The sequence below is a fragment of the Rhinolophus ferrumequinum genome, chromosome 17 (genome assembly GCF_004115265.2).
Source record: "Rhinolophus ferrumequinum isolate MPI-CBG mRhiFer1 chromosome 17, mRhiFer1_v1.p, whole genome shotgun sequence".
Taxonomy (NCBI): Eukaryota; Metazoa; Chordata; class Mammalia; order Chiroptera; family Rhinolophidae; genus Rhinolophus; species Rhinolophus ferrumequinum.
Window position 1 is genome coordinate 12,255,087 of NC_046300.1, and position 12,506 is coordinate 12,267,592.

A 12,506-nucleotide genomic window follows, 5' to 3' on the forward strand; every position below is an offset into this window, starting at 1 on the left:
AGAAGTGTGTACTGGACAGTACGTACGACCCACAGGTTCCTTCGGTCAGGACCTGGCACGCCTGGTCGGGTCCGAGTTCCTCACTCCCCCTGCAAATGATGAGGCTCAACAATTTTGGGGAGCAAAGGGTGCCCTGCAACTTACAAGGGGCCACCCATCAGCAAAGTGGGTAAGGCTTCACACGTGGGCTCCAGCGTGGAGGCAGTGGGGCTGGAAGTGAAACTCCGCTCCTTCAGTCATTAGCCAGCCAGGCAGCCAACAGCTGCGCAGGGTCTTGGAGGCCCGTGCGGGGGTGTGATCTCCCGGGAAGATCTCCTAAAGTTGGGAAGACTGGGTCACGTCTCAGTGGCACTGCTTGCTGGCCAGGTAACCTTGTGCCAGTCACAGGAGCCCTGCTAAGCTGTTTCCTGTTCTGTGACATGAGCGTGGTAATATTTCATTTTCAAGGTTGGCGTATGTTTGAACACTTTAATGCTGTTCCCCAACACCGCAGATGCTCGGAACTGTGAGAGGCCTGTAATGACCCAAATGCCACGCTCCTTTTACTCTTGGCTCAGTTAGTCCCCTGGACCAAGGTGAATCCCAACAGTTTCTACTGAAACCTAGGTTTTGCTAGTTTTGCCCACACAGAGCTGGTCATCCATTTCCTTCCTGTCCTACCCCGGCCTTCTTCAACCTGAGGAGCTGCTATGTTCTGGGTGTCACCTTTCCGTGGGCCTCTGTGCTGCTGGGGTCTCACGGTGAGTTAAACCTACACTGGGCTTCCCGCAGAGCATGGCAGAATCCTCCACAGTGGTCCCCCGGACACAAAGAGTCTTCCTTCTGCCCTAATTCTGTTCAGGGCATCTAGTGCAATATCTCTGTCCCCTCCAGAGAACCTGTGTTCTCGGGGGTCTGGGCCAAATCGAGGGGAGCAAGGCTTTGTGACTGGGCCTGCCTCATCTGCTAGACCCTGCCTGTGCCCTTGAGATGCCCCAGTGTAGTTTCCAGCTGGAACCCCCCCTGCTGACAGGAATCCTTAGGGACATCTCTAGGTGTCTTTCGGCCCAGCCCCCTGCTGACTAGCCCTGCTCAGAGGGCCCTCACTGACTTTTGCTGAGGAACATGACTTGTCTCCATGGACCCCAGGCGGTCACAAGGGCCATGAGGCCGCTGAAGGCCGTGCGTGGGAATGACTCCATTCCGCCCGCCATACACTCAGCGTCCCTCGGAGGACGAGATCAATGGGTGGGCCTGGGTGCAGAGCGGCCTGTGTTGTTATGGCCTTGCTTTAGTCAGAATGTGAAAGGTGAGACCCAGGCAGCAGCTCGAGAAGTTTCTGGAGAGACCCAGAATGAGCACCAGGTAGGCAGTAGGGGAGGGAGGACCAACCGGAGCTTCTTCCCCAGATTCCACCCTGGCGTCTGAGGGCAAGAAGATAGCATGTCTCGATACGCAACTGGCAGAAATGGCTTTGAAGTAACATAAAACCCTCAGCCGAAGAGAAGACAAAGTATATGTTAAGAGCACAAAATACAGGGGCTGGATGGATAGGTTTATTTTTGAAATGTAAACTCTCTGAAGTAGAGTTGTCATCGTCACCTGCTTGTTTTTACTTGTATTCATGAGATCTGAAGGCCACGGAATTAGCATAATCCTCACCTGCGTGAAGTGTGTGTCTGTAATGAGGCGTGCCGAGAAGCACCTGGGCCCTCGCACTGCTGTCGGCTCCAGCCCTGATTTTCCTCTGGTCTCCACATGTTGCCTGGGCCTGTCCAGAGGCGCTCAGGAGTAGGCTTTTTTTGGCCACACACATTCAGGACCACTGAGACACAGACATATATTGCTACACGCTCACAAACGAAGTCCCGTGGCCTGGCCTTACCTGACTCAGGTACAGCCACATAGCCCTCCGTACCCGAAACCATTTCCAAATAGAGAAGCCCATACCAGAGCATTTTAATAAGCTTCTTGGGGATGAGACTGTGAGCCGTATTTATGAGCATGAATTCGTGATGTACCATGAAGATAGAAAATGAAAGTACATCCTGATTCACACTTTCTTTTCAGGCCGTAGGTAAGGAGTGTAGGCACCAGGCCTGGCTTTGTCCCTCCTCAGTAGCCACTGTGCCTCAGACAAGCCACCGTCCTTTCTCTCCTCCCAGCCTCACGCGCAAACCAAGGAAGCTGGCCGACGCCAGGGTCCTGCCGCCACCACGGACATGAGACGGCTCCTGTTGGTAGTTTGCATCTGGGAAGCTGAAGCCCAGAGGAGCCAGCCCAAACTCTGTCCCGCCAGGGGGGTGTGTGCAAAGCCACCGCCTTACGATTCGTGAGCCTGGTGGGGAATTTGAGGGATGATTTGATAGGACACTTTCAATGTTTTGTCAATCCCAAGGGATGCATGACTGCTGATTGACAGGCCACCATGTTAAACTGACCGGAGCAGAAAGCTGAATAAAGTAGTCTTTTTTCCCAAAGTACATTATCAGCTTTTATATATATATCCTCAATTAAACAGAAGTGGAAGCACTATCTTTCTAAGTTGATCTTAACTCTAAGCTCAGATTTCCAACTTTTAAATAATTTTTTTCCTTAAAGACCCCGTGTTTTGAGTGATTCCTGTCTATCAGGTAAACTGCACACATTTAGTATAATTCATGTTTCCATTCTGATGAATTTTAGCCATACAGCTACCATTCAGATGGCGTGGCAGCATAAGATAATCACTAGCACGCCACATTTGGTTGATATATTTCCACTATAACGCAGAGAAATGTGAGGCAGACACGACTGTTTGCAGGAAACGGACACCTGCCATTTGATGTTTTGAAATAATGAAATCCACTCATGGACACTTAGAGTTCCAGAACTTATGCTTATTGCACCTTATTGCAGAATAAGATTGAGTTTGCTTGTCTGGGCTTATGAGAATTACTGCCAGTAATGAGAATAGTAACCACAGGAAGAGGTATTGTGTTTACACCCTTCACCAGTCTCCCCTTTGCATTATTTATTTTCTTGAAGGGTCTCTGAGATGCTCTGTCATGGCTTTTGTAGTAATCCCAGCCATGAGAAGTTCTCCAAGAGTCACTTAGCCATGAATTCAGGATGACAGTCAACAAGTAAGGAGATTTTTCTACGGGGCTCAGTGTGCACAAAACATCCTCAGTTTAAGTAGCTTGAAAGAGAAGTCGGTGGGATGGCTTTTGAGCAGACCCACAATTCGGTTTTTAAGCAAATTTAAGTACCAAGAAAATAGGTTAAAAGCATTATTGTCGGGTAGATACAGTAGAATATTTCTGAAAGAAAGTTGGTTTCCATCTTCATTTATAACCTTCAAGGGCCTACGAGGAGAACAAACTCTAGGAGTAAGGAGAAATTCATGCCAAAGACCACTCCTTTTAAAGCCACTTGAAATCCTAATGTTGCGAATTTGACTAATTATAGAAAACTGGTGCCATGGGACAAAATAATGTAGCAAGGCAAATTAAGACTCTTACCTTTTCAAAATTACTGAGATTTATCTTTACTCATATCTCATTCTAAAAATGAAATCAGACCTATACACCAAGTAATGCATGAATGCTTAATGTTTTTACGTTTCTTTGGTTGAAGAAACATCTTGGTTCTTTTCGCTTTTTAGTGATTATGAATAAAGCTACGACAGATTTTTGTATACAGGTGTTTGTGTGGACATAAGTTTTCAGTTTACTTGGGCAAATACCTAAGAGTATAATTACTGGGCTGCAGGATAAGATTATATTTAATTTTATAAGGAGTTGCCAAACTTTCTTCCAGAGCGCGGTATTCTGAGTTCCCACCAGCAATCGACGAGAGCTTTTGTTATCCGGGCCAGCATTTGTTATCGTCAGTTTTATGAATGTTTGCCATTCTGCTAGGCATGTAGTGCTATTGCAGTTTTAGTTTGCATTTCTCCAGTGCCAAATGATGTCAGGTATCTATCTTCTCCTGTGCTCATTTGCCACCCATATACCTTCTTTGGCAAAGTGTCTATTCAGATTTTCTGCCTATTTTTTAAAAATTCGGTTGGTTACTCTCTTGTTGAATGTTAAGAGTTTCTTATATGTTCTGTATAAGTCTTTTAGCAGATACATGATTTGCAAATATTTTCTCCTGGTCTGTGGCTTACCTTATAGTCTCTTATCAGGATTTTACAAAGAGCAAAGTTTGTAATATTGATCAAGTCCAATTTGTCATTTTTTCTTTCAGGGATCATGCTTTTGTATTGTCTCTGAAAACTCATCAGTGTACCAAATTTCGCATAGATTTTCTCCTATGTTTTCTTCCCAAAGTTTTATAGTTTCATGTTTTACATTCAGATCTGTGATCTATGATCCATTTGGATTACGTTTTCTATAAATGTAAGATAATGTCTAGGTTCATGCTTTTACATATGAGCATCCTTTTGTTCAAAAGACTGTCTTTCCTTGATTCAAGTTTGCACATTTGTGAAAACTTGATTTCTGGGCTCTCAATTCTATTCCATTGATCTCTGTGTCTATCCTTCTGCCAATACTACAGCATTATGGTTACTGTAGCTATATAGTAAAAATCTTCAAATCAGGTGGGGTAGTGTGGTTCCCCCAACTTTATCCTGCTTTTTCAAAATTGTTTTAGCTATTCTAGTTCCTAAGATTTGTAGATTCAAATATTAGAATCAGCTGGTCTATATCTACCAAAAAAATCCTGCTTGGATTTTGATAGGAATTGCTTAGATGTGGGCTGTCGTGGCTGCCTTGATGTCCTGAATTGATTCAAAATGTTTACCTTTCATGATCATTTTGACTTTGGGGAAGAGCCAGAAGTCATACGGTGCCAGATCCAGTGAATAAAGTGGATGAGGACACACCATGATGTTTTTATTTGACAGAAATTGCTGTATACCAGAAGAGATGTGTGACACGGAGCCTGTCTGTTGCAATCAAACAATACAGTGAATGCTGCTGCCGAGTGCCATCCAACGGAAAGGCAGGGATTTTCAATATGGGAAGTGGCACATCAGACCTTAGTAGCAGTGTGTGACAAGTTTCAACTTATTCGGTGCAGTTAGTCAGGTGTGAGCTACGGTTGAGGAAAGGTGTGTTTTAAAGTGTGCCGTAAATCATCCTCTGTCATGACAACGCTCCGTGTCACAGATCACTTCTGGTATGCGGCAATTTCTGTCAAATAAAAACATTACGGTGTGTCCTCATCCATTTTATTCACTGGATCTGGCACCATGTATCTTCTGGCTCTTCCCCAAAGTCAAAATGTTTCAGGACATCGAGGCAGCCACAACATTGCAACTAAAGACACTCATGAAAGAGGACTTCCAGAACTGCTTCAGAAAGTGGCAAGAACGATGGTATAAGTGTGTTTGAAGGGGATTAATGGCAATGTGTCTTTTACTGTAATAATTTTTGTTTACTTAAACACTGTATTCTTTGATCACACCTCGTATATTTCTTGTAAGCAGCATATAATTGTGTTGTGTTTTGTTTATATCCAGTTTGAAAATTATTAGTCTTTTATTTGTAGTATTTGGTAAATCTATATTTAACACAGATACTAACATATTAGGGCTTACATTTATCACATTACTCTTCATTTCTGCTCTTTTTTCCTTCCCTCTTTGGGTTTGTCTTGCTCTTCTTCTAATTTCTTAACATGAAATGTTGGATTATTGATTTGAAACCTTTCTTCTTTTTTAATATAGTACTATACATTTAATACTATAAATTTCCCTTGAAGTACTGCTTTAGCTGCATCCCACCAATTTTGATATATTATTAAGTCATTTTCATTCAGTTAAGAATATTTTCTAATTTTCCTTGGGTTATAGATTTATGTCTTTCATCCCCAATGCCACAGGTCTCCTGAGACTCGGGGTGCCCATCCAATGGGACGAGTCAAAATGGGCCAGCTGACCACTTTTTTCTCCTTCCCTTGCAGATCACCTCCAATGAGAAGCACCTTGAGAGCCTCAAGCATGCGGACACCCTCCTGCGGGCTCTGGAGTGGCTGGCCCCGGCTGGTGGGTAAGTAGGCCCAGGAGTGGCAGTGCAGTCTGTTGGGCTCAGCAAACACTCCCACCCGTGCCGTCTCCCCTCCTGCCCCCTGCCCCCACACACACCAGGACCACCATCGTCCAGCCTGTTAATGGCCACTGAGACTCCTCCCAGTGTGGGGAGGGCCATTCTGCCCCTCCACCCCCTGGGCATCCCCACTATGCAGGTGAGGGGGTCGGCAGGAGGAGGGAGGGAAGTGGAATGTCTGAGGAAGGCAATACTGAACATCTACACGGCATAGAGAGGAGGGAGTGGGTTCTGACCAGGTGGGAGCGAGCTGTGATGAACCTCATGAGAAAGGCCGTCCCTGGCCATCAGCAGCCTGACCCAGGGGCATCACTGTGGCCACCTCGCAGAGCATCTGGATGGAGACCTGGCCCAGGCTGGGGTAGAAACGGGAGCTCAGCCCGCCCTACAGCTGCCTTCCTGGGTCAGATCTTCAGAGGGAAAACTTGGAGCCTATAGAACAGACTGACACCCAGAATCTGACCGTGTGAGGTTAGGTCAGCCTCCTAGTTCTCGGCTCCACAGTGTGTCTAGAACATCCTGGAAGTGAGGGGCACAGACCAGGGCAGCCTTGTCACCCAGGAGCATGTGGGGGTCACCCCACAATGACATGCGCCCTGAACTTGAGAGGTGGCTGCACATGGTAGGGGTAGGGTTTACAAGTCCTAGTTTACTTGGAATGTTAGCGTCAAATGACCAGAGAAAAACTGCAGGGGATGAAGGGGAAGTTGTCCCCAGGTGTCCAGGCTTCAGTCCTCTGGCGCTGCGTAATGGCTCACTGCGTACGACAGCACCTGGCAGGTGGTGGGGGCTCCAGACGTTTGACAAATGACTCAGTGAATGCACTCCCCCCTGCCCCCTCAGGCCACTGGTCCCAGAGCTGAGGGAGGTGGCCAGAGGTTGTGGTGACCACTATCTCCTGAGCCCCAGCGGCTGCCCCCACCCGGGGAGAAGACCCCACCTCCCGAGGGGTCCCTGGCTTTCACTGGGCATGGTGCCTGCATTTCCTAGTCATTTCTGTTTTCAGAACCACAGGGTTCTAGGAAATCTGCTTCCAAGTGTTTTGGGATGGGTATTAATTTGAAGAGAAATATGTGGTTGAGGCATTGCTGAAAAGATGAGTCTGTGAAGGTTTGCTCCAATCAACCTCCTGGCACTTAATCCTGGATGAGGTGGGGAAGAGGACACCGTATCCTGGCCTCCCCCACCCCCTTCCTTCTTACCCACGGTTCCTGTGAGGAGAGGGGAGGGACAGGCCGACTTGGCTGGGTCCCCTTCACCCTGCAGAGCCCCGTGGTGTAAGGTGCTGTGAGAAGTATGTGACGTCCATGCCCAGGGGTCCTGGCCTTGTGCCAGCAGCCGTGATGACGCCGCTCTGAGCAGATTTGTGAGGAGGCGGCCGTGGGAGTGTTGGGACGAGTGAAGTTTGGGGGGTGGCCTGAGAGCCCCACCCCCAGCCAGTCTATGTGGGCCTCCTCGCCTAGCAGGGCCTCCGTCTGCCTTTAGGCCAAAGCCGGCAGGCCCTCATGCACCAACTCCAGAGAGCTGGACCTAGATTTGAACCAAATGTGTCAAAACAAAGCTCATTGCTGGTGGCCCAAGACTCCAGCCACTGAAATGTCTGTACCAGGCAGAGCATGTGTTCGGTGCGAGGTTGTGCTATGAAGTTGTCTTGTTTGTTCAGGTGGCTGAAGAAAAGCTTTTCTTAGGGTGACAAAGGCGTGGGTGGCAGTGTTCTCAGTCTGATACGGCTCTGCCAGAGGTTGGTGCGCCATGTTTGCCAGTCACTGGGCGTTCTGGGGCTGCCCCATGGGCAGCAGGGACAGCATGCTGCCACCAGACCCGCCTGGACTCAGCAGGGAGCTTGACATGCAGAGCAGGGAGGCCTGCCCCTGTCCCACTGTGACCCACCCGTCTCTGTGGCAACAGCTCCATTTCTGTGTAGTTAAGAGTGTGCCCTGATCTAATTTTATACTTTAAGGCACTCTGCTGGGTCATTCTTTTCTTTGCTAGCAGTTGTTAAGGCAGACGTTTCAATGTGTGTTTGCTCTAGTAACAAAGTTTCCATGTTAAGCTCTTAATTGTACATCCACACCTATGAGAAAAAAATCCCAAAGCTCCTGGCTGATTGGCCAGGAAGTGGCAGCGTGGAGCTGGAGAGTCAGCATTTGCCAGGTCTGGGATCTCTGGCGGTTCGTACAAGTCAGCTGCAGGCAGGCCCCTTGGGGGGCCCTGGCCAGGCAGGGTGGGGTCTGGCTGCCCTCTGAGCTGCCATACAGTTCAGCGTCGGTGCACTTGGCCAAGGTGCTTTGAGATGTTGAGTGGTGGCGGGGCCAGGAGCTCAGGCCCCGCTTAGGGGTGCTGGCAGGGCTGTTCTGAGCCCCACGAGGACTGTGGGCCAAGGGCTTCCACCTCGCAGCCTGGGAATCAAAGATGCTGCCCAGGGAAGCCGCTGGCCCATCACATACCCGCCCCTTTGAGAGAGGGGGCAGGTTACCCCGGAGACGTCTAAGGGTTTTGTTTTGGGTTTTCTCACAGTTCATCTGCCAATAGTACAGTGGCTTCTTTGGCCCTGGAAATCCTCCAAGCTGTCGGACACTAGGCAAGAAGGCACTGAACACAAGCCCGCCTGCAGCACAGCCCTCCACTACACGGCTCGCTCGGTCAGCTCCCCACACGTGGGCCACCTCGCCACCTCCAGCTGGATTTGGACCTAATAAAGTCAGCTTGAACCCGGAACCTTCCGGCTGACGTGCTCTCTCTGGGCCCTAGAAAACCAACTCAGAATAGAGCTTCTTGTTCCCTGTGGACACATCAGGGCCCCCCAGGCTTGCTAGCTGTTCTCAGAATGTTCTCTCCCTCTGTGTGTGGGCCGGGTGGGCCTCCGCTAAGCCTGCGTCTGTGAGCGTCCCCCCCCGCCCCCCCCCCCCCGCCAGCTTACAAGCAGGACTAGGCCTGCGTGAGTTCCCAGCGCAGCCCCACAAGCCTGGGGAGGTGAGTTTTAGCCTCGTCTTCCTCCCCCTGGTGCCCGCCGGCCTTCTTCCGTTCAGGGACAAGATTCCCAGACTCCTGGGGAGGGACTGGGCACAGCTCCCCTGACAGGCACGGGGTTCAGGTCGCTCGGAGCGCGGGCTTTCCTGAAGCTCTGCCCATCTAGATGGGTTGGTGGCATCAAGGTAGAATCATCTCCCCAACTTCGACCGGTTACCCCCTTATCCTTGAACCCTTGTCAGCTTCTTCCCGTTCCCTCACACGTCCGCCGTTAGAAGCTCCTGTGTAAGAGCTGAGCCCATGAAAATGTTTGGACTCTGCAGAGAGGTGCAGGGCTGTTGTACTGGGGAAGGCATACGCTTGAATCTGGGGGCCCTGGGCGGCTTGGACCAGGTGAGCAACCCGCCACCACTCCCTGGTCTCTCTGGGCGTCAGGTTTCCAATCCGCCAAACAAAAGGGCTAGGCTCCATCAACAGCTGCTACCCCTGCTGCCAGCTCGGTGCCCTTAGAGGACTGGCCCCTGATAAACTCTGCCCGAAGCCTGGGTGGGATTCTGTCCCAGGCAGCAGCGGCCGTGCACACAGAACGGGTGGCACAGGCAGAAGTGTAGCCATGTGGGCACCCGTCTGTGGCGTCACAGAAAGCTGTCTTGCTGCCACAAACAGCCCCACTTTGCCAGTGATCTGGGTAGTTTGACAACTTCCATTTGGCTTTATAATGAAAAGCAGCAGCTTCGTACCCAACTCTGTCAAAGGCGTATGTGTCCGTTACGTTACTTAATCCCCACACCCAGCAAAGCAGGCCTTAGCTTCATTTCAGACATGAGAAAACAGGCTCAGGAGCCAGTCCACTCGCTCGCTGAACTCAGACTCAAGATTCCGTGGCCCTTGGTCCCCAAGGGGGCATCCAGAGCTTGAGCTGTGAACAGTTGGGGTACAAGAGGGAGTCCCACCCAGGAGGTTTCTGTGACGTCGTGGGGCCTACTCAGCCATGAGGCGGTGGCCCCACGTGAAGTCCTGCTGGGCAGTGTGCCCGTCACCAGGCTGTGTACCCACCCATGGCCCTGGCCTGCCTGTGCTCCTGGGCCGGGGCGTTAGCGGACAGCACCCGGAGCCTGGCCTGCAGCTCCAGTTGCTTTGCCTGTGAGTCCAGGAAAACAGGCACAAGGCTCCATTTTCCCAGGAAACCTGTTCTCTCCCTGTAATTCAGTTCTTGGGGAACCACCCTAAAGTTCTGGGCCTAGCGTCCTCCCAGTAGTATTTCAGAGCAATGAAAGATGCATTTCCCCTTTTCCGCTGAATAGGGAGGTCTTTGCTGTTTAAGGTAAAACAGGAAGGTTTAAACGTTCCGGAACTTGTTGAGTGACCATTACTGGCCAAGCCCCATAGCACTGCCTGCCTGAGGAAAGGCCTATCTGGTAGGCAAGGGGCACAGACGAAGGTCCCCAGCAGTGCTACTGCCCAGCCGAAGCTTCTCCGCCCAGGATGCCAGGGTACTCAAGCTAGCGCGCACCAAGCTGCATACCCTGGTGTCAGCCTGAAGTTAGGGGACCCTTTTTGTCCTTCTCAGCCCCAGTCCCAGTGAGCTCAGAGGTAGGGGACGTGAGCAGGCTGGCTGTGAGGGAAGAGGGAGGCTGAGGGCAGTAACCTCTCCCTGCCCTCCCCATGCCCTCATCTTTGGCTTCTCAGGCTGGCTCCAGTTGTGAGAAAAGAGCTGGCCCCCGGCCCCCATCAGAGCTCTCAGGATTCGGGCAGTGGCAAGGGGCCCAGACCCAGGCACCACTGGCCCTCCCCTTCCTACCGCCTCCACGCGTCAGCTGTTAGCTCTGGCCGAGTCTCCCAGGGGCCAGTGGTGTCACTGAGTGGTGTCACTGAAGTTGCAGAGGTAGGAGGCAAAGGAGGCCCGAGCACAGGTTGGGACCAGGGGAGTGGCCGCACAGGGCAGCAGGCCTAAAGCGTCACGAGCTTGCCTGAGAGGAGGTGCCCAGTGACCTGTCCCTGGGAAGAACACTTTGGGGTGACTCTAGTACAGGGGTCCTGAAAGGAACAACCATCCGAACAGCTCAGGAGGTAGGTCTGCTGGACGCAACAGATTTACGGTCTCGTGGCTCTTTGTAGTTGTCGAGCTCTCGTTTCCCATGTCACCAGGAGGTTTCCTGCATTACCTGAAGAGGTTCAGGTAATACCTGTAGTATAGCTCAGAAAGTGGGGCTCTGGTAGCCCAGGCCCTTATCCAAGGTGAGTGACAAGTGAGCAACTGGGTGTCTCCCGCCTCTACCTGAAACAAGATGCCCGCCTTTCTGCCTCCCCTAGCAGCAGAAAGCTATGACATAGAACAGTCTCTGGTACGTGGATAAATGCAGGTGCTGAGGCAGGAGAAAGGGACTTGGCCCCTTGGGAGAGTTATCTGGAGTGGCACAGGAACAAGACTAGCCAACAGCTCAAGCTTCGGTGAGGCTGCGAGGGAACTGTGGGAACCAGGCCCAGGGAGGCGTGGCGTCCTGAGTGGAGGTGGCAGTCACCGCCCTCCAGCTTACAGGAGTCTCACCGGGTGCGGAGGTGGAGTGGACACACACGGGTAAGAAAAAGGAAGCACTACCTTTCCGGCCCCGCCCGCACCCCCTCCGTCATTCTGTAGTTGCCTTTGGCGGGTGACTCATTCCAGGTGAGGAAAGGCAGTTAGTCTCACCTACCAGAACAGAACTGCAGTCAGTCATCCCTTGGCTCTCTGCTTATGAAACCAAGCAGCACAATTCAGATCTTGTTTGTATTACAGTCATCCAAACAAGAGTTAAGCTTACTTATCTCAAGGATTCAAATAACCAGATCAAAGCCTCATGTCTAGAACATCAACATGAAAAACCTTCATTCTTCAGCTCAGTGGTGGTCACTGCAGTGGAATCCAACGTCCTATGCACCTGGCCCCAGGTAACCACTATTCTGATTTTATAGTCATGTGACCACTTGATTGTTTTGGTTTTACCATATGTGGATGATTTCCTGAACATAGTTTGCCCTTTTGTGTGGCTCAGTGAAAGCCCCCGGCATGCACCTGTGACTTGCTTTTGTTTAGGAATAGTCTGCCATGTACCCATCGTACCGTGTGCAGTCCCAGGTTGGGACTGCAGCTTGGCCACTGCGGGGTGAAGGAGGCGATCAGCGGGCCCCTGTGGGGGCTGTCACACAGTGCCCTGCCCAGCCGTACTGGAACTTGAGGCGAAAGTGACATCATTACTACTGATCCTGTTTTTATTTAAAATCTTGGTATTTTGTTGGTCGTGGGTTTTTTTCCTGCATTAATATCATCCAAATGGCCAGCCGTTGTTCCCCACTTTTATTACTAAGAAGTCGCTGTTTTCACTCTGACTTCCAGTGCTCCCTGTAGTGTCCAGGTCTGTATCTTCTCCTCGTCCCTACATTTGTCCTTCTACCTGTCAGTAATACTGTTAACCACCTCGA

At 50.7% G+C, this 12,506-nt stretch overlaps 1 protein-coding gene across 1 annotated transcript in view; it reads left to right on the forward strand.

Annotated features, from left to right (window-relative positions):
* ULK4 (unc-51 like kinase 4) overlaps positions 1-8,787 on the forward strand; it is a 406,569-nt gene extending 397,782 nt beyond the window's left edge. The window contains exons 36-37 of the mRNA XM_033131526.1: positions 5,935-6,020; positions 8,595-8,787. Coding sequence (XP_032987417.1) covers positions 5,935-6,020; positions 8,595-8,658 — 150 coding nt within the window. The 3' untranslated portion in view covers positions 8,659-8,787. The remainder of the gene's footprint in view (positions 1-5,934; positions 6,021-8,594) is intronic.
* Positions 8,788-12,506: the final 3,719 nt, after the last annotated feature.